At 41.7% G+C, this 24,411-nt stretch overlaps 1 protein-coding gene across 3 annotated transcripts; it reads left to right on the forward strand.

Moving 5' to 3' along the window:
• The first annotated feature begins 67 nt into the window (after positions 1 to 67).
• On the forward strand, positions 68 to 24,035 carry hspbap1 (hspb associated protein 1). 3 transcript variants are annotated; one of them, XM_063005890.1, is made up of 8 exons: positions 68 to 133; positions 2,813 to 2,995; positions 5,937 to 6,124; positions 8,165 to 8,301; positions 15,767 to 15,938; positions 21,678 to 21,761; positions 22,367 to 22,477; positions 22,828 to 24,035. In XM_063005890.1, the coding sequence occupies exons 2-8, from the start codon at positions 2,815 to 2,817 to the stop codon at positions 23,326 to 23,328; spliced, it is 1,374 nt and encodes a 457-aa protein (XP_062861960.1). In that variant the 5' UTR covers positions 68 to 133; positions 2,813 to 2,814; the 3' UTR covers positions 23,329 to 24,035. The 3 variants fall into 3 exon arrangements, with proteins under 3 accessions (XP_062861960.1, XP_062861963.1, XP_062861962.1); XM_063005893.1 differs by having other exon boundaries at positions 15,767 to 15,854; XM_063005892.1 differs by lacking the exon at positions 68 to 133 and having other exon boundaries at positions 2,769 to 2,995.
• Positions 24,036 to 24,411: the final 376 nt, after the last annotated feature.

Consider the following 24,411-nt stretch of genomic DNA (forward strand, 5'->3'; position numbering starts at 1 on the left):
GGAGATCCAAAATGGCGACAGTTTCTTTTCCCGGATGTTCCATTTATATGAAGACTAGGGCATGCTCACGTGGATTTGTTTACAAGGCCGAATTTGAATTGAACGTATCATTTACATCAGTTTTGAGAAGCAGGTCAGTCGCACGTTGCTTCTAGTTGTGACGTTAATTGTATTTTTGTAAAATGCATTGCATTTCGCCTATAAATTAAATGATCATGTAATATTTTGACATGGCAGATGTTCAAGGCAACAGAAAACGAAGTGGGGTCACTCTGCCTTAAAAACGAATAGGACTGATGATTAGTAATCTATGCAGTATTCTTTAGAAAGAAATGATTTCAGTTTTTAAGGGATGAAGAAGGTGCTGATCTACTTCCCAGTCTGCACTTCAGAACTTCTCATAAAGGTTTAGTAATGTTTAAATAGTGGTTAGGATGGTGTTCATCAAACCACTTTGGAATAATTATAGCAGTACAGGTGCATTTAAAATGTGCCCCAAGCCATGTAAATCTCATATTTGGTGTTAAATGAAGTCAATCAGTGGAATTGTTGATAGGACACTGCCACTATTATTATAGATCCATCTTTCATACCAGTTGTCAGCAGTCTTCAAATAATCTAAATACTTGTCCATTGATGTATTGTCACGAAAACAAACGCGAGAAGTGACAAAAGGTTTAACAAGTTTAACATGTTTTCTCCATGTTACTTTTTCCTGATTCTCTGGTCTTGCATCTTGTGCCCTCTAGACTTTAAAGTGAAAGCAGTCTATCACATGATTGTGGATGTGATGAATGCCACAATAATGCTACCGGCCAAAATGCATAGTGCCAACTGTAAAACTTGCGAGAGGAGGAATAATAGAGAACAGGTTTTTGATTTTTTGAGCCAACTTATGCCTAGTTCACACTGCACGATCTTTGCCCTGATTCTCGCTCGCCGACCGGTCGGCGCTAGATTTGTCGGTATTCGTTCGGCGATCGAAACTCGGCTCTCAATCGCTGTGTGTGAACTACTCAGCACTCGCCGACCGAAGAGATTTCTAGCATGTAAAATATCTGGATCTGAGTCGCCCAACTGGCAATGAGTGCTATGTCGAACAGCCAATGAGAACACAAGATACGGTGTGAGGAAAAACGCAGAGGAGGAGTTATAAAAAAGTGGGACAGGGGCATAATATAGTTAATATCAGAATACACTGGCACACACACGTTTTACAGTATTTCTGCCTTAACGTTCTCTACAAAACATAACACCAAGGTTGCATTGCAAAAAATATTTATTAACCTCCAACTCACTATAGAACAATCCATGCTGTTTGTGCATCCAAATCCACCCCGATTCATTTATTTTTTCTTTTTGATTTTACACTGCACATCAGTGCACAAGCTTTGATCGCTCGCTACTTGTTGACGTGCATTTTTGGACGTGGTATCGTTAAACCTTTTGTCACTTCTCGCGTTTGTTTTCGTGACAAAACGTAGTTTGGGAGAGCAGAGAAGCTCACCTTTGATTCCAGTTGGTGATAGATCGTGTAGTGTGAAACCCCCTATCACCGATCAGTCGTGTAGTGTGAAAGCCACTAAAAATGTTAAAATTGTGTATTGTGGATTTTGGGCCCTTTCTAGTTCCTACAGGATAACACCTTCATGCTTAAGTGAGATTCACAGTGAAATAATTTGCTAAGCTTAGTGTGAAAGAACTTAATTGGCCTGCACCAAGTGCTGAGTCAGCAGGTCATATTATGCAATCTATTCTTACTAATCAATCATGTTCCAAAATGTAGTAGCCATTATGACAGCAGTTTCACCAGTATTAATAATTGTATTCCCACATGCTTTGGATTAAGATCAAGCAGATGTGTATGTAATGTTCTAGTGTCCAGAAATCATTGCCAATGCAGTGTACCTTAAGTGTGTAGACTTATAATGTACAGTCTGGGCTATGTATTATAAATTTGCATGTTTGGTGTTCCTAAACTGGCTGAACATAAGTAATTAGGATTCTTGTAATAACTATTAGGCATGATGCATTGGGAAGCATCATAATAGTTATAGTTTTCTAGGAATGGTCCTTGACTATTTAGTATTGTTACTCAGATGTGTATCTGCCCCTGTTGATTGATTTTTTTTATCAGAAATCAAGTGAATTCTAGTTAAAACTTGGTCTTGGTTCTAAACTGGGATTGCTTTTATTCGGATTTGGGTTTGGACTTGGATTCGAATCAGTGGTCATAGACTCATCCTGGACTGGACAAAGATGGTTAATTACAGTGTTAGAATTGGTTTAAGTGTTTTATCCTGGGGTAGCACGGTGGCTCGGTGGGTAGCACTGTCACCTCACAGCAAGAAGGTCCTGGGTTCGATCCCCAGGCGGGGCGGTCAAGTTTGTGCGAAGTTTGCATGTTCTCCCCTTGTCTGCGTGGGTTTTCTCCGGGAGCTCCGGTTTCCTCCCACAGTCCAAAAACATGCAGTCAATTGGCCTATAGGTGAATGGGTGTATGTGTGTCTGCCCTGCGATGGACTGGCACCCCATCCAGGGTGTTACTGTGTTCCTTGCGCCCATTGAAAAGCTGGGATAGCCTCCAGCACAAGACTCTAATTGGATAAGCGGTTAGAAAGGGAATGAGTCTCTTATCCTATTAATCAGTAAAATGTACTGTAACTATAAAAGCTGATATTGTGCTGACTTTAAATGCAAACTCACACAATGAAAATGACAAAGAGAATGGAATAAAATCAGTAGTGTATGTCTGTATTATTCAATGTGTAAATCTTTCAACTCATCATATTTATCCAGTACTTCCTTGCAGAAATGGCCACTAAACCTTTCAGACCGGAGGAGGCGCAAAGAATACTGCAGATTTTGGACAGGCCAGCGGTATTCCTCAACATGACAGATGACTGGCCAGGACGGAACTGGACTCTGGAGCATTTAGCATCGTGTCTAGAAAAGTCTCTACGTTTTCGTATTGGAACACACTGTGAACAGAAGAGTAAGGACATTATTTCTACATTTAAACAAGTAAAAGAAAATATTATCAGTTGTTCATATAATGTAAAAGTCTATGGGATGTTAAAATGTGTTTTCTCGGCCGCTCAGGTGGCGCAGCGGTAAAACACGCTAGCACATTAGAGCTGACATGGTTCAAACTTGTCGGTTCGAAACTCAGCTCTGCCATCCGGCTGAACAACTATTGGCTGTTGTTCATACAGGACGGGAAGCCGGAGAGGGACCCCTCATAACTGATGCAATTACAACCTCTGCTGGCTGGTTGATGGCGCCTGCACAGAGTCGAGGAATAATGTGCATAATGTGTCTCTCCATACACAAGCTGATCCGCATATGAACTCGCCTCGTGCAGGTGAAAAGATGCAGTCTGTACTGCACACGTGTCGGATGTGAATGTGTTTTCATTTTTTATGTGAGACATTAGTACAGTGTCTGGCAGGATAAAAACGAATATGCAATACATCAATGTTGCAGTGGGCAGTGTGTGTTTACAAACCACATTTCCAGAACAGTTGGGGTGTTGTTAAATGCTTTAAAAACAAGAATCTGTAATTTGTTAATGCTCTTAAACTTTTATTAACTGGCAAAATTAGAAAGAACAAAAGGGAAAAAGAGAAGTCCACAAAAGGGAAAAGACAAATCTGAATTTTATTTTAGCAACTCGCTTTTAAAAAGTTGAGACAGAGGCTAAATAAAAGTGAAAGGCTTGTGGAACATTTCAATCAAACCATTTTAAAACAATAGTATTTTAGATCTGTGGAATTAAATACATCCCCGCTGTGAAGCATGCTGGTGGATTTGTGATATTGTTAGGTGGCACGGTGGCTCAGTGGGTAGCACTGTCGCCTCACAGCAAGAAGATCCTGCGTTCGATCCCCAGGTGGGGCGGTCTGGGTCCTTTCTGTGTGAAGTTTGCATGGTTTCCCCGTGTCTGTGTGGGTTTCCTCCAGGAGCTCCGTTTTCCTCCCACAGTCCAAAGAAATGCAGTCAGGTTAATTGGAGATACAAAATTGTCCAAGACTGTGTTTGACATTAAACTTGTGAACTGATGAATCTTGTGTAACCAGTAACTGTCTTGTGTAACCGTTTCTGTCATGAATGTAACCAAAGTGTGTAAAACAGGAGGCCTCGGACAACCTGTCTACCTCACCCATTAAATTTTAAAAGGCCATGATTTGATCTAACAACTGGACAATGATTCACTGGGAAATCAACACAAATGTGGTTTGCTGACCACAAAATTAAAGTTTTGTGATTTCTATCTCAGTCTGCTGACCTAAACCTCATAAAAAACTGTGGGATGAGCTGAAAAGTAGAGTCCACAAGCATAGACATAGAGGTGTATGATTAAATGTTCTCATATCTCTCATATCTCATATCTATAAATATACATTGTTAGATTAATAAATATAGAATATACAAAATAAAAATAAAAACAGCAGGAGTAAAAGAAACACCTGGTTAACCATCTTCATATGCCAGAGAGAAAAGGTAGGTTTTAAGACAAGTTTTAAAAGCATCAATTAAAGTCTGGGATTTAATACCATAAGGTAGTCGTCTGGGAGCAGCGACTGAGAAAGCATGGTCACCCTTGTGTTTTAAGCGAGACTGAGGTACATTTAGTAAAGATTTGTTTGAAGATCGGAGTATCCTTTGTGCCTTATAGGGACAAAACATGTCACTGATGTACTATGGGGCCATACCGTGGAGTGCCTTAAATACAAAGAGTAAAATTTTAATTTGGACCCTATATTTGATGGGGAGCCAATGTAGGCCATGACAGGTGTAATGTGTTCACGTTTTTTTGTACCAGCAAGCAATCTAGCGGCGGCATTTTGGACAAGCTGCAAGTGGGTCAAAGAAGACTGACAAACACCCAAGTAAAGTGAATTACAATAATCAAGGCGTGACGTAATAAAGGCATGAATGACTTTTATCTTTAAATGATAAAACAGATTTCAATTTGGCAATGCGTCTTAATTGGTAAAAGCTACTTTTTACAACGGAATTAATTTGTCTGTTAAATTTGAGAGCTGGATCAGAAATAACCCCTAGATTTTTAGCACAGCAGGACAAACAAGGGAAGAGAAGTTTCAAATCATCGCCAATAATTTGGGAACTTGAAGATGAACCAAAGATGACTACCTCAGACTTGCTCTCATTGAGCTGAAGGAAGTTACTAGTTAACCAGTGTCTAACCTCCTTCATACATTCAGAGAGACTACTCATGGAATGGTTGTCCCCAGGTTTGAGTGTCATCTGCATAACAAAGATAAGAAATTCCAAATTTCTGAAAAATTTTACCCAGGGGGGTCAGATATAGTGAGAATAGGACAGGACCCAGAACAGAGCCTTGAGGTAAACCATAGTTAATGGGAGCTGGAGTGGAAGTCCATTTACCGAGTTGAACTGCAAATGAGCGATCTTTCAGGTAGGAGGAGAACCAACCTAGAGCTTTCCCCTGAATTCCAGTCATTATACGTCTTATAAAGGGAAGGTCTTTGTTAATGTTATTAAGCGATACAGCATTTAAATAAAAAGCAAGCCATTTTTACAGCCTGTTTTGTTCCTGTTTTAAGAGGTCAGGCACTGAGACAGGAGTCTTACAGAAACTAGAAAAATAATTTGCACCATCTACATAACAAAAACCAGCATTTTCAATACTGACTTTTCACCAGAATGAGAAATCATTTTTTTCTTGACAAGGGCAGAAATCATGTGTGCTAAAATACAATTTGTGCCATTTACAAAAGCACAAAGCAATACATGAATAAAAAGCCAGTAATGTGTTTTTGGTTTTTCAGGTTGTAGTGATAGAGCAATTTATTCAAACATTGACTTTGGGGCCTCGTCAATTTTTCCTTCCCTAACAATCTCTTTCTACTTGCAGTTTTCAATTTTGATCTTTTTCTCTCTTTTGCCAGAACCCCTTTATGAAACAGAGTGCTCGTACGTCGAAGCAACTTTTACAGAGTTTCTAAATTGGACCAGGGGAGGAAGTGACTCTGCGTCTGTAGGGCATTTTGCACACTGTCCAGTTTCGGAGTACTGGGCTTATGCAGACTACAAATACATTGCTCTACTGTTTCAGGACAAGCCCAGCATGTTTAAGGTAAATCCACCCTGAATGTCTTTTGCATCAGCAAAGCATTTCATAAAGAAATTATTAAGCCCCTTGAAAGTGAGAAAATTATGAGGTCACATTAACTGTCACACTCAAAGCCTTTATACAGTCACTTACTGCGTTTCAACCATTTAAAGTTTGTTTGATTTGGCCGCTCGGGTGGCGCAGCGGTAAAAACACATGCTGGAACCAGAGCTGGGATCTTGAATACATCGTGTCGAGTCTCAGCTCTGCCTGCCGGCTGGGCTGAGCAGCCACATGAACAACGATTGGCCTGTTGTTCAGATAGGGGTGGGATATTAAGCTGGATAGGGACTCTCATAACTAATGCAATTACGACCTCTGCTGGCTGTTTGATGGTGCCTGCACAGAGATAGGAAAAGAGTGCTGTCAGGGTGTGTCTCTCCATACACAGTGCTGATCCACATTGCATTCGTCAAAGTTTAGGTGACAAGATGCATACGGCTGCTGCCCACATGTCGGAGGGGGCGTGGTTAGTTTCATCAGAGCGGGGATCAACATTGGTGGAGAGGAAGCATGACGCAATTAAGCAGTTGGACGTGCTAAAAGAGAGAAAATGCATAAACAAAATATATTTAAAAAATAAAGTTTGTTTGTTTTAATAGGATTTTAACGTCATGTTTACACATGACAGGAACAGTAGTTACTCATCACACAAGATTCATCAGTTCACAAGGTTATATTGAACACAGTCATGGACAATTTTGTATCTACAATTCACCTAATTTGCATGTCTTTTGACTGTGGGAGTGAATCTGAGCTCCCGGAAGAAACCCACACAGACACGGGGAGAACATGCCAACTCCACACAGAAAGGACCCGGACCGCTGCACATGGAAATCGAACCCAGGACCTCCTTGCTGTGAGGCCCCTATATATTAGATAAAAGTCTGTTATCTTAGAATAAAAAAGCAATTATCTTAGAATCTGCAGTTAAACCCCCAGTCACCATTTCACTTACCATTACGCCACATAAGCTCCCACATCTCTTCAATACATTTAACATTTTAATAACTGTTTATAGCTGCTCAGGTGGCGCGGCGGTAAAAACACACGCTGCAACCAGAGCTGGGATATAGAATACATCGTATCGAATCTCAGCTCTGCCTTGCCGGCTGAGGCTGAGCGGTCACATGAACAACAATTAACCTGTTGTTCAGATGGGCGGGACTAAGCCGGATATTGGTCTCTCTCTGTCAGACTGGTGCAATTACGACCTCTGCTGGCTGATTAGAGGCGCCTACACAGAGATGAGGAAAGAGTGCTCTTAGGGTGCGTCTCTCCGTACACAATGCTAATAAGATGCATACGGCCTGCCGCCCACGTGGGTTAGTTTCGATCTCCTCGTTCAGAGCGGGGATCGGCATAGGCAGAGAGGAAGCATGATGCAATTGGACGCACTAAAGGGGGAGAAAAGAGGGGAGAAAATGCATTAAAAAATATTATTAATATTTGAATAATATTAACTGTTTATGTGGATATGCACTGTTAATTGGTATTATCTAGCACAATATACTTAAGCCATTCTTCTGAAGCTCGGTATGTTCTTAAATGTTATATTGCCTACTATGATGGGACGTTTAGTCATCGGTATAATGCTGAAAGATTGGTTTGACCTCAATGTGTGACACTGACATGCCATTTTTTTGTAAATAATAATACATTCTAAGGAGCTCCCACTGACATCAGACCTGCCGAAGCCAAGCCCTGTGAGACTGGCAGACATCGGCTCTCCTAAAATGATGAATAGCACCATCTAAAGATTGCTGAAATCCCAGATTGCACAGTCTGTCATTTACAGTCTCCAGGCTCTTAACAGATTCATTTTCCGGGTTGCTAGACAGCATCCTTAAACACTTTAACAGATTCTGTCATTAGTTTCACGGTTTGATAAACAAAACGACACATGGTCTCCATTTTTTTTGAATATATTTTTGGCCATGTGTTTGTAATTCGTATTAATTGTTGTGTTGTATACTAAATGTTGAATCGCTTGATTTGTTGCAGGATGTGTTGTGGTCAGATTTTGGATACCCAGGCCGTGATGGTCGAGAGAGTACAATCTGGGTTGGTACTAATGGTGCAAATACTCCATGTCACCAGGACACTTATGGATGTAATCTTGTCTTCCAAATACAGGGCAGGTAACAGCACAAAACTCGACTTAACGTCCCATTCACATGCTAATGCATTGGTTTTCTTTCCACCTTTTCTCTACAACATATTTATAATTTGTTTAATTATCACATAGATAATTACAGTTGTGTTTCTTCAAGTGATCAGGTTTACAAATCAAGGCTGTATAACACATGTTTAAAATTACAAGACTAGGGGGCGCTCCTGTGGCGCAGCAGTAAAACACGCTAGCACACCAGAGCTGACATTTCGAACTCATCGTTTCGAATCTTAGCTATGCCATCCGGCAGGCTGGGCACCTACATGAACAATGATTGGCTGTGGTTCATACAGGGTGTTGCTCATAACTGATGCAATTACGACCACTGCTGGCTGATTGATGGCACCTGCACAGGGACGGGGGGGGGAGTAATGCATTGGTCAGGGTGTGGCTCTCCGTACACAAAGCTGATTCGCATATGAACTCACCTCGTGCAGGTGAAAAGATACAGTCGGCTACTGCACACGTGTAGGAGGGGGCGTGTGTTAGTCATGGCTCCTCTCAACCAGGGTGGAGATCAACATCCGTAGAGAGGAAGCGGAATGCAATCGAGTAATTGAATATGCTAAAGTTGGGAGAAAAAGGGGAGAAAATGCATAAACAATAATAATCATAAATGTCTATTCATTGGGTTTTAAGTTTTCAAAACCCTCAACCCCAGACCATTAAATGGGTGATTCATCTCTCAGGAGAATGTTTTCACTCAATCAGAGTCCAATAGTATTGTGCTTTTCACCACTTCATCTTAGGCTGTTCAGGCCATGAAAAACCAATCTAGGAAGCTCCTGTGTGCCGCTTTTAAAGGCAGTTTGGAACTCTGAAGTGAGTTTTGCAGCTGGTCTAGTGCTTTTTGGCTGAACTGTCTCTGGTCCTTAATGTTTCTGCACTTGAATGAGGCATATGGCCTCTAGCAGGGCGGAAAACGCTCAATGACATGCCATGACAGTGGAAAGATCACAGTATTCCTAAACTCTACTAAGTCTACATCATACAGAACCCTGCTATGACAAAGAAACACTTCTCCTGTGTCTGTAATTGCTTTAAGACTCCTTAGAATGAGTGTGCTATATAATTTGCACTACTGTACTGTATCCTGCAGAACAGAATCTGAGATATACAGTGTATCACAAAAGTGAGTACACCCCTCACATTTCTGCAAATATTTTATTATATCTTTTCATGGGACAACACTATAGAAATAAAACTTGGATATAACTTAGAGTAGTCAGTGTACAACTTGTATAGCAGTGTAGATTTACTGTCTTCTGAAAATAACTCAACACACAGCCATTAATGTCTAAATGGCTGGCAACATAAGTGAGTACACCCCACAGTGAACATGTCCAAATTGTGCCCAAAGTGTCAATATTTTGTGTGACCACCATTATTATCCAGCACTGCCTTAACCCTCCTGGGCATGGAATTCACCAGAGCTGCACAGGTTGCTACTGGAATCCTCTTCCACTCCTCCATGATGACATCACGGAGCTGGTGGATGTTAGACACCTTGAACTCCTCCACCTTCCACTTGAGGATGCGCCACAGGTGCTCAATTGGGTTTAGTCCATCGCCTTTACCTTCAGCTTCCTCAGCAAGGCAGTTGTCATCTTGGAGGTTGTGTTTGGGGTCGTTATCCTGTTGGAAAACTGCCATGAGGCCCAGTTTTCGAAGGGAGGGGATCATGCTCTGTTTCAGAATGTCACAGTACATGTTGGAATTCATGTTTCCCTCAATGAACTGCAGCTCCCCAGTGCCAGCAACACTCATGCAGCCCAAGACCATGATGCTACCACCACCATGCTTGACTGTAGGCAAGATACAGTTGTCTTGGTACTTCTCACCAGGGCGCCGCCACACATGCTGGACACCATCTGAGCCAAACAAGTTTATCTTGGTCTCGTCAGACCACAGGGCATTCCAGTAATCCATGTTCTTGGACGGCTTGTCTTCAGCATACTGTTTGCGGGCTTTCTTGTGCGTCAGCTTCCTTCTGGGATGACGACCATGCAGACCGAGTTGATGCAGTGTGCGGCGTATGGTCTGAGCACTGACAGGCTGACCTCCCACGTCTTCAACCTCTGCAGCAATGCTGGCAGCACTCATGTGTCTATTTTTTAAAGCCAACCTCTGGATATGACGCCGAACACGTGGACTCAACTTCTTTGGTCGACCCTGGCGAAGCCTGTTCCGAGTGGAACCTGTCCTGGAAAACCACTGTATGACCTTGGCCACCATGCTGTAGCTCAGTTTCAGGGTGTTAGCAATCTTCTTATAGCCCAGGCCATCTTTGTGGAGAGCAACAATTCTATTTCTCACATCCTCAGAGAGTTCTTTGCCATGAGGTGCCATGTTGAATATCCAGTGGCCAGTATGAGAGAATTGTACCCAAAACACCAAATTTAACAGCCCTGCTCCCCATTTACACCTGGGACCTTGACACATGACACCAGGGAGGGACAACGACACATTTGGGCACAATTTGGACATGTTCACTGTGGGGTGTACTCACTTATGTTGCCAGCTATTTAGACATTAATGGCTGCGTGTTGAGTTATTTTCAGAAGACAGTAAATCTACACTGCTATACAAGCTGTACACTGACTACTCTAAGTTATATCCAAGTTTCATGTCTATAGTGTTGTCCCATGAAAAGATATAATGAAATATTTGCAGAAATGTGAGGGGTGTACTCACTTTTGTGATACACTGTATATGTGTCAGATGTGATGTGCTGACAGAGATTTTACTGTTTGAAACATATTTTCACAACCTTTCCAAAGGTGTGTGTGTGTGAGCTGTGTGGAGGAAATAGATTCATGTTAGTGCTGCATGATAACGTTCAGAAAAGTGGAATGGTGCACTGGTCAGTATTAAACTGTTGTTGCTATTGGAAACAAGGTGAATACACTGAGCAGCCATAACATTAAAACCACCCCCTTTTTTCTACACTCGCTGTCCATTTTATCAGCTCCACTTACCACATAGAAGCACTTTGTCATTTTACAATTACTGACTGTAGTCCATCTGTTTCTTGCATGCTTTCATGCTGTTCTGCAATGGTCAGGACTCTCCCAGGACCACTACAGAGCAGGTATTATTTAGGTGGTGGATCATTCTCAGCACTGCAGTGACTGACATGGTGGTGGTGTGTTAGTGTGTGTTGTGCTGGTATGAGTGGATCAGACACAGCAGCGCTGCTGGAGTTTTTTAACACCTCACTGTAACTGCTGGACTGAGAATAATCCAGCAATCAAAAAATAACCAGCTAACGGCACCCCGTAGGCAGCGTCCTGTGACCACTGATAAAGGTCTAGAAGATGAGCAACTCAAACAGCAGCAATAGATGAGCGATCGAGTCTGACTTTACAACTACAAGGTGGACCAACTAGGTTGGAGTGTCTAATAGAGTGGACAGTGAGTGGACACGGTATTTAAAAACTCCAGCAGCGCTGCTGTGTCTGATCCACTCATACCAGCACAACACACACTAACACACCATGTCAGTGTCACTGCAGTGCTGAGAACAATCCACCACCTAAATAATACCTGGTCTGTGGTGGTCCTGTGGGGGTCCTGATCATTGAAGAACAGGGTGAAAGCAAGCTAAAAAGCATGCAGAGAAACAGATGGACTACAGTCAGTAATTGTAGAACTACAAAGTGCTTCTATATGGTAAGTGGAGCTGATAAAATGAACAGTGTAGAAACAAGGAGGTGGTTTTAATGTTATGGCTGATCAGTGTATATCTGAATAAACCAACAAAACAAACAATGTCATAAAAGCATGTTTACTGTCCTACTGCTAGTCACATTATAGACACTGCCCTAGGACACTTTCACTCCACAGCAATGGCCACTGCTCACAAATGCAAACATGGTAGACTCCCTTGCTAAACAGCTAGCATTTTATGATACTGTGCTGGAAATAACCCACATTGCTGATGTAGTTCACCTTGTAACCATAAGAGCTAAAATTCTACTAAATATAATTTAAATATAATCTACTAAAATTCTTTTATATTTAGAGTCAGCTTAGATTTTACAGGTTTACTGTGACTTGTGTGTAAGTGCATGTGAATGATTTATTTTTAAGCTTAAACTACATATTAAAAATAGTGCAAACGAATGAATGAATCCTCTTGGATGCTCCGGTTAGGGGTCGCCACAGCCGATCATTCGTCAGCAAATTTAATTTGGCACTGTTTTTTACGCATGATGCCTTTCCTGATGCTGTCTATCTCTCTTATGTACAAAAATTTTTTTGCATCTATCCCCAATTTTCCTCCCAATCTAGTCATATTACCTAATTGAATTTTGCTTTCTGTCTACTGCTCCCACTCCTGACCAAGCAATCGTGACTAACACATGCCCCCTCCAACACGTGTGCAGTAGCCGACTGCATCTTTTCATCTGGTTTCCAGTTATATTTGATGCTTACACAGTATAGAATAGAATAGAATAGAATGCCTTTATTGTCATTGCACAGTGCACAACGAAATTTTTTGAGCATCTCCTTGACGGTACATGTATGTACACACAGACATATATATACACATGTATTTACAAAATAAACATATACACATCTAGATACAGAAATAAACGTGTGGTTTTAAGAACTTTCCAGAAAAGAAAAGAAGAAGAAGGTTATTGCACGGTCTCTATAAATTGCACATTATTTCCTAGGATGTAAAGTTTGATAGTTTAGTGTTTTTATGGCGGAGGGGTAAAAGCTTTTCAGGAGTCTGGAAGTACGGGCCTTGATACTCCTATAGCGCCTACCAGAGGGCAACAAGGAGAACAGGTTGCAACAAGGGTGAAATGAGTCCTTTATGATGTTTGTGGCCTGACGCAGGCATCGGGTTTTGTAAATGTTCTCTAGTGAAGGCAGCTCAGTGTTGATGGTTCTCTGAGGTGATTTGATTACCCTCTGAAGAGCCTTCTTGTCAGCCTCAGAGCAGCTGGCATACCACACCAGAATGCCATGGGTGAGTATGCTTTCCACCGTGCTGCGATAGAAGGACACCAGTAGCTGCTTGGACAGGTTGGCCTTTCTTAGTGTCCTTAAAAAGTAGAGCCGCTTCTGTGCTTTTTTCACTAGAGAGGTGGTGTTGGTGGTCCATGTGAGCAGTCAGGTATGCCAGCAGTCACATCAATAAAGTCATTTTTCTCATAGTGATCTGGCTGTCTTTCACTATATATAGTATAATATAAAATAAATGTGACTTTTTTTTTCCATTTCTTCATTTGCTGTTTTAGTTTAACTTTTCTACCTCCAACAAAAGTACCAGCAACATGTTGGCATGATTGAATATTTGTTATGAGACTAAACTAATCTATACTGTTACACAACAGTTCCAAATGTTTCCTTTAGTAGCTCTGATGACATACACTATATGGACTATAGTACGTGGACACCCGATCATAAGCTCGTTGGAAGGGCCATACCAAAACCATTCATATGGGGTCTCCCCTATCTTCCTTTGCAGCTATTACAGGCTTCACTCAGCTGGGAAGGCTTCCCACAAGATTTTGGATTATGTCTGTGGAAGCTTGTGCTCATTAAGTCAAATGAGAATTTTGTGGTTTTAGGCACATCCAATTTTGGACAATCCGATTCTGGCTTGCAATCAGTGTTCCAATTCATCTCAAATGTGCTCTGTGGGGTTAAATTCAGGGCTTTCAGCATGCCACTAGATTTTTTCTTAAGCCATTAATGTACCACTGGTACCCCAAGGTAGTAATAATAATATTATGAATTCATTTTTATTAAGTGCTTTTTCTGCTTAGGGGGATTAGAATGAACTAAGTGCGAACATATACAGTGTATCACAAAAGTGAGTACACCCCTCACATTTCTGCAAATATTTTATTATATATTTTCATGGGACAACACTATAGAACTAAAACTTGGATATAACTTAGAGTAGTCAGTGTACAACTTGTATAGCAGTGTAGATTTACTGTCTTCTGAAAATAACTCAACACACAGCCATTAATGTCTAAATGGCTGGCAACATAAGTGAGTACACCCCACAGTGAACATGTCCAAATTGTGCCCAAAGTGTCAATATTTTGTGTGACCACCATTATTATCCAGCACTGCCTTAACCCTCCTGGGCATGGAATTCACCAGAGCTGCACAGGTTGCTACTGGAATCCTCTTCCACTCCTCCATGATGACATCACGGAGCTGGTGGATGTTAGACACCTTGAACTCCTCCACCTTCCACTTGAGGATGCGCCACAGGTGCTCAATTGGGTTTAGTCCATCACCTTTACCTTCAGCTTCCTCAGCAAGGCAGTTGTCATCTTGGAGGTTGTGTTTGTGGTCGTTATCCTGTTGGGAAACTGCCATGAGGCCCAGTTTTCGAAGGGAGGGGATCATGCTCTGTTTCAGAATGTCACAGTACATGTTGGAATTCATGTTTCCCTCAATGAACTGCAGCTCCCCAGTGCCAGCAACACTCATGCAGCCCAAGACCATGATGCTACCACCACCATGCTTGACTGTAGGCAAGATACAGTTGTCTTGGTACTTCTCACCAGGGCGCCGCCACACATGCTGGACACCATCTGAGCCAAACAAGTTTATCTTGGTCTCGTCAGACCACAGGGCATTCCAGTAATCCATGTTCTTGGACTGCTTGTCTTCAGCAAACTGTTTGCGGGCTTTCTTATGCGTCAGCTTCCTTCTGGGATGACGACCATGCAGACCGAGTTGATGCAGTGTGCGGCGTATGGTCTGAGCACTGACAGGCTGACCTCCCACGTCTTCAACCTCTGCAGCAATGCTGGCAGCACTCATGTGTCTATTTTTTAAAGCCAACCTCTGGATATGACGCCGAACACGTGGACTCAACTTCTTTGGTCGACCCTGGCGAAGCCTGTTCCGAGTGGAACCTGTCCTGGAAAACCGCTGTATGACCTTGGCCACCATGCTGTAGCTCAGTTTCAGGGTGTTAGCAATCTTCTTATAGCCCAGGCCATCTTTGTGGAGAGCAAACAATTCTATTTCTCACATCCTCAGAGAGTTCTTTGCCATGAGGTGCCATGTTAAATATCCAGTGGCCAGTATGAGAGAATTGTACCCAAAACACCAAATTTAAATACCCTGCTCCCCATTTACACCTGGGACCTTGACACATGACACCAGGGAGGGACAACGACACAATTTGGGCACAATTTGGACATGTTCACTGTGGGGTGTACTCACTTATGTTGCCAGCTATTTAGACATTAATGGCTGTGTGTTGAGTTATTTTCAGAAGACAGTAAATCTACACTGCTATACAAGCTGTACACTGACTACTCTAAGTTATATCCAAGTTTCATGTCTATAGTGTTGTCCCATGAAAAGATATAATCAAAAATTTGCAAAAATGTGAGGGGTGTACTCACTTTTGTGATACACTGTATATCTCTTTTTTTTTTTAGGAAACGGTGGCATCTCTTTCCTCCTGATGATGCAGACTGTCTGTACCCAACACGTATACCATATGAGGAGTCCAGTGTGTTCAGTCAGGTCAGTGTGGTGCATCCAGATTTGTGCAGATTTCCGGCTTTCCGAAGAGCCAGAGCACACATCGTCACACTGGAGCCAGGTCAGGTACATCAACATTTCATTTTGATTTCTTTTTCATTAACTTGGTCAGGGTTGTGGCATGTTTGGAATACCCTGGACAGGGTGCCAACCTGTCACAGGGCTTTGGCTGCACGCATAGCCAATCGTGTCTGCCCGGCTGACTGATAGCACGGATTCAAATAATTGTGGTGGTGAGCTGTTGTAGCATTATAGACCGCTGAGCAACCCGAGTGTCTGGAATGTGGTGGTGTTCTGCTAAATTATGCTAAAAATACACTAGCACACCAGAGCTGGGATTTCGAATATATTGTATCAAGTCTCAGCTCTGCAATCGGACTGGGCTGGGCGGCCACAAGAACAACGTTTGGCTGTTGTTCATCCAGGGAGGGATGCAGACGACCTCTTACGACCTCTGCTGGCTGATTGATGGTGTCTGCACAGAGTAGAGGAATAAGCCAATCAGGGTGTGGCTCTCCGTGCACAAGACTGATTCACATATGAATCACCTCGTGCAGGTGAAAAGATGCAGTTGGCTACTGCTCACGTGTCGGAGGAGGCTGTTTCAGTTCGCTCTCCACAATCGGGGTAGAGGTCTGCACCAGTAGAGAGGATGCATAATGCAATTGGGTAAAAGGGAGAAAATGCATTAAAAAATTATGCTTTTATGTAAGGCTGTTAGGTAAAAAATAAGAGTTTGCTGTTAATGCATACAAGTAAGTTTACTTCCAATGCAGTCTGTGCCAAATCCCTTGTCTTACTTTTAAACTGCAGCAACTAAACTGCAGGCAGAAAAACTTCTGGACACATGAACTCACCTGAACTCACAGACACCTTAAATTGGCTGGTGGTTTGATTCTTCAGGGGAAACAGAAATGCCATCTCTCACAACCAAAGAGCAGGGCCAATTATGCTCCATCTCTATCATCAAACCTACAGTCTCACTTTTTATTGTTGAGTCACTTGCAAGCCATTTTTACATGTTTTATTTTAAAACCTTTTGCATAAAAGCAGGATTTAGTAAAGGTTAGTACTTCTATTTTAATTGTTTAATCATTATAGCAGGAGCAAGATAATTTCAATAATAATATACTTGACATTTGAAGCTGAGTTTTAAACACTGTGTGATGTCTAAGAAAACTGTGCAAAAAATAGTCATCTTCAGATTTGCAGCGCATAAGACTTTGTCTTCCTAAAGTAAAAATTAAAGAAGAAACAAATGTGGGTGTGTATCTCTTTGTTATTGCAGCAGTGTGTATGAAGCCCTTGTGCTTACACTATTTGACAGATTAGATTTTGGCAAGACAGTTAGTGGCAGTCAAACACAGCTAGAGTATTCTCAGCATACAGTTTCAGCCACATACTAATAAAGGGAGAAAATACACATTTCCAGTGTCTCAATTCTCAGTCAGAGTGTCTAACATTATTGCACTGCTTAAGAGTGCGAATACATACACTATATTGCCAAAAGTATTCACTCACCCATCCAAATCACTGAATTCAGGTGTTCCAATCACTTCCATGGCCACAGGTGTATAAAACCAAGCACCTAGGCATGCAGACTGCTTCTACAAACATTTGTGAAACAAATGGGTCGCTCTGCCGCTCAGGTGGTGCAGCGGTAAAGTACGCTAGCGCACCAGAGTTGGGGTTTCGAATACATCGTATTCCGACTGGGCTGGGCGGCAGCATGAACAACGATTGACTTTTGTTCAGGGTTAGAGGGTAAGAAAGTCGGATCATAGGTCCTCATAACTGGTGCGACTGCGGCCCCTGCTGGCTGACTGATGACGCCTGCACAGGGCTGAGGAATAATGCTGATGGGGGTGTGGCCCTCCATACACAGTGCCAGTCAAGTGTATGAACTCGACTCGTGCAAGTGAAAAATGCAGTCTGTACTGACTGTACGTAGGGGGCGTATGTCAGTTGAGAGGCGTCCTCAGTCAGCGGTGAAGGGTCGAATCAGTATAGAGGACGCAATCAGGGTAATTGGACACGACTAGATTAGGGGAGAAAAAGTTCAGGCTAGTGATGTAATGGCCCACTTTGATTTGGGTGCCTACACAGAATCGAGTACACCCAGACAAAGGAGAGGTACCACAAAATAACCACTTCATTCTTCAGAGACATGATATACCCTCTGGTTTTGATTAATGTGAAAAAGGATTGATGCTGCAGAAATATATTGACCCAAAACACATCTCAAAACCTTGTAACAACTATTTAAAGACCAGAGGTGATCATTTCTCCATAGTCAACCAAACTAAACCCCATAAAGCATTTAATGGTTGGACTTAAAGCCATATTTATGATCTGCCATCATAGGAAGAGTATTTCACTTGTTCAGTTACATTATGTACAGTTTGTAAAATTGTCTAGGAACATATTGATTTTTTTTTTTTACATATTTTAATAGTAATTTATTAATGAGGTGCATTGATTAATTCTGCCTGTATTTGAGATTTTCTTTACTTTTTACAGTGTTTTTTTTGTAAAGCCACAAGACCTTAGGCCAGGCAAACCTTTCTGCCAACAGCTTACTTTAAAATATTGCGATAGGTTGGAGATTTGCAGCGTCTGCACATTTTCTATTGATCATTTTCTCTCACACAATTGAATTAAGCGGTTTTACACAGTATTCATTCAGCTCATGATTGTCAGAATAGAACTTTTCCATCTAAAGGCTGCAGCAGCTTGTCAACAATTATCTGCTTGGTTGCAGGCCGGATATATACTGTCAGCTCAGTTAAAAAAAACCATAACTATTGTGTTGAGGAACCAGGCAAAGTGTATTATACAAAATGAAAAGCTGCTACAAAGCCTTCCAAAAATTGACTACGCCTTGTCCACTTCAGTCTAGATAAATGTCATAAAGCACTGCACAATCACAGTAAAAACAGTACAATAGAATACAGCTTTCCACTAGTGGAGAGCAGAATTAGTTTGCTGTTTTAATTTGCTGTTGAAGGTCTTGGTTTCTATCCCCATGCAGTCAGGTTAATTAAAGACACTGTATTGCCCTATAGGTGAATGGGTGTGTGTGTGTGTGTGTGTGTGTGTACACCGATCAGCCATAACATTAAAACCACCTCCTTGTTTCTACACACATTGTCCATTTTATCAGCTCCACTTACCATATAGGAGCACTTTGTAGTTCTACAATTATTGACTGTAGTCCATCTGTCTCTCTGCATGCTTTGTTACCCCCCTTTTCCTGCTGTTCTTCAATGGTCAGGACTCTCCCAGAACCACTACAGAGCAGGTATACAGAGCACTGCAGTGACACTGACATGGTGGTGGTGTGTTAATGTGTGTTGTGCTGGTATGAGTGGATCAGACACAGCAGCACTGCTGGAGTTTTTAAACACCTCAGTGTCACTGCTGGACTGAGAATAGTCCACCAACCAAAAATATCCAGCCAACAGAGCATCCTGTGACCACTGATGAAGGTCTAGAAGATGACCAACTCAAACAGCAGCAATAGATGATCAGTATGTGTCTGCCTTACGATGGACTGGCACCCCATCCAGGGTGTTACTGTGTGCCTTGCGCCTATTGAGAAGCTGGGATAGGCTCCAGCAGCACGACCTTGATTGGATAAGCAGTTAAGAAAGTGAGTGAGTGATTTGCTGTTGGTATTCTGTGCCTGTATTATTGAATTTTAATCTTAGGAGTGCTGATGCAAAAACTCTGATCTGTGATTTTACATTTATTTACTTAAAACCATTTTATCTGATTGGTAGGCATGATGGTTTCAGTTAAAGAATATCAGAATAAATGTTTCTAATTTAATTATCTAAACTTTAGTAGGAAAAGTGAATTCCAAAAGCATCATAACTTGCCAATATCACTTTTATATGCATATATAAAGACATGAACTCCCCAAATAATTAGTATATCCGCCCTCTGATTGTGAGAACCTTAAAAATATACATTTTAAAATGTTTTCTGACCTAAAAACCTTGACCCCTCCCTTTTATTTATGATCTGTATGATACTTATGATGTAATGTTTTTGTAATAAGGCTCCTTTTTATCTGAATTTTCCAAACAAACTTATCTGAGCTTGCCTTGGCCTTCATCTCTTCTTAAGTTGCGGGAAGAAAATGAAGGCAAACGGAGGCAGACGAGTGTCCTGAATTTGTGTCATTTACTTTGAACCAATCACACCAATGCTGTCATGACTTCTATTACCTTAGATTCTTCCAGTGAGTAATTTCCCATTACTATTTGAATTCCCCAATTGCACAACTACTACCAACCTGAAAAGGTGAGGGCCAACACAGGCTTGATCTGAGACTCACTGGTATGGGGCAGATCAACACACTTGAGAAGAAGATATTAGGTGCTGTCCTTTGTACATCTGAAATACCCAAGGTTGTACAATATGGATCTGTTAAGTAGAGAAGGTAGAAACATCATCTCTTATACACAGAGAGCAGGGTCAGTTGGGAATAGGGAAGACTACCATTTTAGGATCTAATGCTAAGTTCACACTACACGACTTTCAAGTTGTTTGGATCACTGTACAGTTCACACTACTCAACTTGATCACTTTTAATCGGGAGCCTTTTAAGTCGTTGTGGTTTTTACACTACATAATTGATCAGCGATAGGGGGTCACACACTACACCATCTATCCCTAGGAGGAATCTCAGTTGTGTCTGTCTGTTCTTGCAAACTACGTCTGGGCTGAAGGAGTAGATTTGGCTATGCGGCCAGCAGGGATTGTCTGTTCTACAGAGAGAGTTGGAAGTCAAATAAATATTTTTTGCAATGCAATGCTGGTTTCATGGTTTGGCGTGGATGATAAGTCACAAATACCCCCCCGGGTTTCCCTTCTGCATCTTGCTTTCACAACAATCACAACCTGACCGCAACACTTTTCAAACTACATGATTTTGAGTCGCCGACAGGTCCAGATATTTAGCATGCTAGACATTTTTCTTGAGACTGCGAGCCATTGGCAAGCCGCTCGCATCGAGTCGTTGAACAGTTCACACATGGCGTTTTGAGAGCTGCCACATCTAGCGTCGACCTGTCGGCCGAAACAAGATACAACTTGAGCAATAAAGGGTCTAACTTGGGGGCACAACAGTAGCACCCTAAAGATGCTGGGATTTGCTGTCAACTTTCCAAAATATAGCACAGCTCCTGTACTAGCTAAAATTCTGTTGGTAATATAACATTACCTAGCTTACAGTTATTTACATATTTACTAGCATAAGGACCTTATGAATATAAACTCTTAATGATTAAAAGATCTGGGTTGGGGTCTTCAAATGTTGTGTAAGGACCCTGATTAGTAGTGTGAAGGAAAATGTTAATTCATACAATGCAATTACGTGACTTACAGATCCTGTTGCTCACAGTTTACGACTTACAGATCCTGTAGTAGCTGTCTTTAAACAGTTCCTGTTTCCTACCTAAGTAACATCTGTCAACGTGTGAACTGTCCCACAAGGACATTTGTCTTCATGTACATAAGGGGGATCATTCCCTTTCTTTGGGTCACACTGCTCAGATTTCTATGAGAGGCTTGCCAGTGTGATCCTTCTCTGCAGACAAGAATAAACCTCTTTCCTACTTACAATCCAGTCTTCAAGGTATTTATTAAAAGGGTTTTTCCACCACAGTAGATAGAGAGGCGCCTGTGCAGAATGCATTTGGTGAAAAAGGTGTTAATATTTGTAAGTCACAAATTGCCTTTCCATTGTGAAAATTCCTTTGATTTGTTATGCATTAATGCCTCTTTTATTGCAATTAGGTGCTGTTTGTCCCAAGACATTGGTGGCATTATGTGGAATCAGTCGACCCAGTAACTATCAGCGTGAACTCCTGGATTGAGATGGTGAGGTGTGAATGAATGTGGATTTATGCCTTTTAATACCAGCTGCATTAGGCTGCTATATGTCTTGCAAAAATTTTGTCAGGATCATCAGTCATTTTGAGTAGCTTACTGTCATGATCTAGCCTAGGGCTTAAATTTTTCCTTGGTTATCTGCAGTTTGAATGTGATATATGCCAAAGCAATGTCTTCATTCTGATAACGAGTATGAGATTTGACTAAGTCTAAAGGGAATTCTGTGACAAGTTTATAAAGTAAGATTATAAGGGTGATCCAAACTGCCTTAATTATCTAAGGCAGCAGGTGAGTAATAAATAAGTGCTACACCAATGCTGCACACCACATGTATTTCCTGCAAGGACAAAGAGTCCTTGGTCTGAGTCACATCGCTCAAGAATAATAATTACCAGTCCCATTTTAAATTATTTAGAAAACCTGGATGAATTAGATCTCAGAAACAGATTGCTTAAACTTGGCAGATGAACACTGGTGCACCGCTGACAAATTTTGTTTATAATAAAGCATCCTAAACTGCACAAATCACAAAAAACATTGATATTCTATTTTGACTGGAACGTGCTTGGTCAGACAATCTCGTTTTAATGCAGGAGAGTGATGATGAGGCCCGAATAGGAGAGGCGCTTACCAAGACCATCATCTGTGCCCTAAAGACTACACCAAGTCTGGACAACAAAGACAGCTGGCTCAATCCCACTGAGGTACTGACTTCATCTGATCTGTTTAAGTGGAAATGATCGTGTACATTATACAGATCCTCTACAGAAAAGAGTCAGGGACCTACATGTTGCCTTTAATAGCCTTTACAATTTAGGCACACTTAATTATTGACATTTCATGTCAATCACGTTGACCTGTTTGAATGAGGCACGATCTACCAGCGTGCACTGTGATCGACTTACTGGGCACCCCTGGTTTAGACTAATTCTTACAGAGCATTGTGTTGTCTCACACACCACAGTTCACTCAGATCAGAAAGGCTGGTGTAAAGATTGTAATTAGACAAGTGAAATCATTCATCCTATCACTGCTGTTTTGTATTGTTTTAAAGGACAATATTTCTCCACATGATGAAAACATGCAGTACTTAAATCTGGCTCTGAAGGCTTACATGGATAAAAGAAGTGCACATGCTGAAGACGGGGTAAGATGTGAAGACCAACTCGGTACCTCCTCTTCGAAGCGGGACTCCAGTGGTCAGTTAAAGACCTCAATTCCCTTCGGACCTCACCTCATTCCGGTAATGTGTAGTGCGGAAATGTCTCACAAACACTCGGCGACAAACAACAAAAAGACTTTGCTGGGAGAAGACGACGCACCACTTACCCCAAACAAAACGAAGCCCCTGCCAGTGGATACACTTGAGAAAGAAGAGGTACTCAGGGGATCCCAAAAGCCAATAGACAATGAAATCGGTGGTGCCAAACAAGAACGTATATTAACCAATGATGTGCTGGACTGCCTCCTGCATCCTGATGTCATTGGAATGGTTAGAAGATTAATGATTAACAGAGTAAAAGAGTCTAACTCAGAACAAATAGCAGACAGTTAGAATTTTACACTGTATACACTGATCAGTCATAACATTAAAACCACCTCCTTGTTTCTACTCCACTTACCATATAGGAGAACTTTGTAGTTCTACAATTACTGACTGTAGTTCATCTGTTTTTCTACATACTTTTTAACCTGCTTTTACTCTGTTCTTCAATGGCCAGGACCACCACAGAGCAGGTATTATTTAGGAGGTGGATCATTCTCAGCACTGCAGTGAATTCAACATGGTGGTGGATGCTGCCCATGGGGCGCTGTTGGCTGGATATATTTTTGGTTGGTGGACTATTTTCAGTCCAGCAGTGACAGTGAGGTGATAAAAAAACTCCATCAGCATTGCTGTGTCTTATCCACTCATACCAGCACAACACACACTAACACACCACCACCATGTCAGTGTCACTGCAGTGCTGAGAATGATCCACCACCCAAATAATACCTGATGTGTAGTGGTCCTGTGGGGGTCCTGACCATAAAGAAGGTTAACAAAGCATGCAGAGAAAAAGATGGACTACAGTCAGTAATTGTAGAACTTCTATATGGTAAAGTGGAGCTGATAAAATGGACAATGAGTGTAGAAACAAGAAGGTGGTTTTAATGTTATGGCTGATCGGTGTATATTTAATATAAACTGTACAGTGATTAATAAAGACTTCAAATATTTTTGAGTGGACTTTAGTGTAAAATATTTTCTGCTGCAACAATTAAGGATAAATTTTAAGTTAAAATAAAATTCATTCATTTGTTTTCCTTTGTTTTTCTACACTTTTCATCCCCCAATCTAATCATTTCCAATTCCCAATCCTGAATCTGCTCGCCTAACCCCAGATCTGGCCAAGGAGAGCCGGATCACCAGAGACCCCCTTCCACACGTGTCCAATCTGTGGCTGCTTATTATCACCTGTCAGCATTAGGTTCCCACTTAGAGCTCGCTTATGCAGAGCCATGCTAAGCTCCATGTGACACCCCCACCCTAATCCTGGTCAGGGTCACGGTTGGTCCCGCTTTCCCAGAATCATTGGGCACAATACAGTAACACACCCCAGACAAATGCCAATCTATTGCCACTGCCATCTTCACT

This window comes from Trichomycterus rosablanca, chromosome 12 (genome assembly GCF_030014385.1).
Source record: "Trichomycterus rosablanca isolate fTriRos1 chromosome 12, fTriRos1.hap1, whole genome shotgun sequence".
NCBI lineage: Eukaryota > Metazoa > Chordata > Actinopteri > Siluriformes > Trichomycteridae > Trichomycterus > Trichomycterus rosablanca.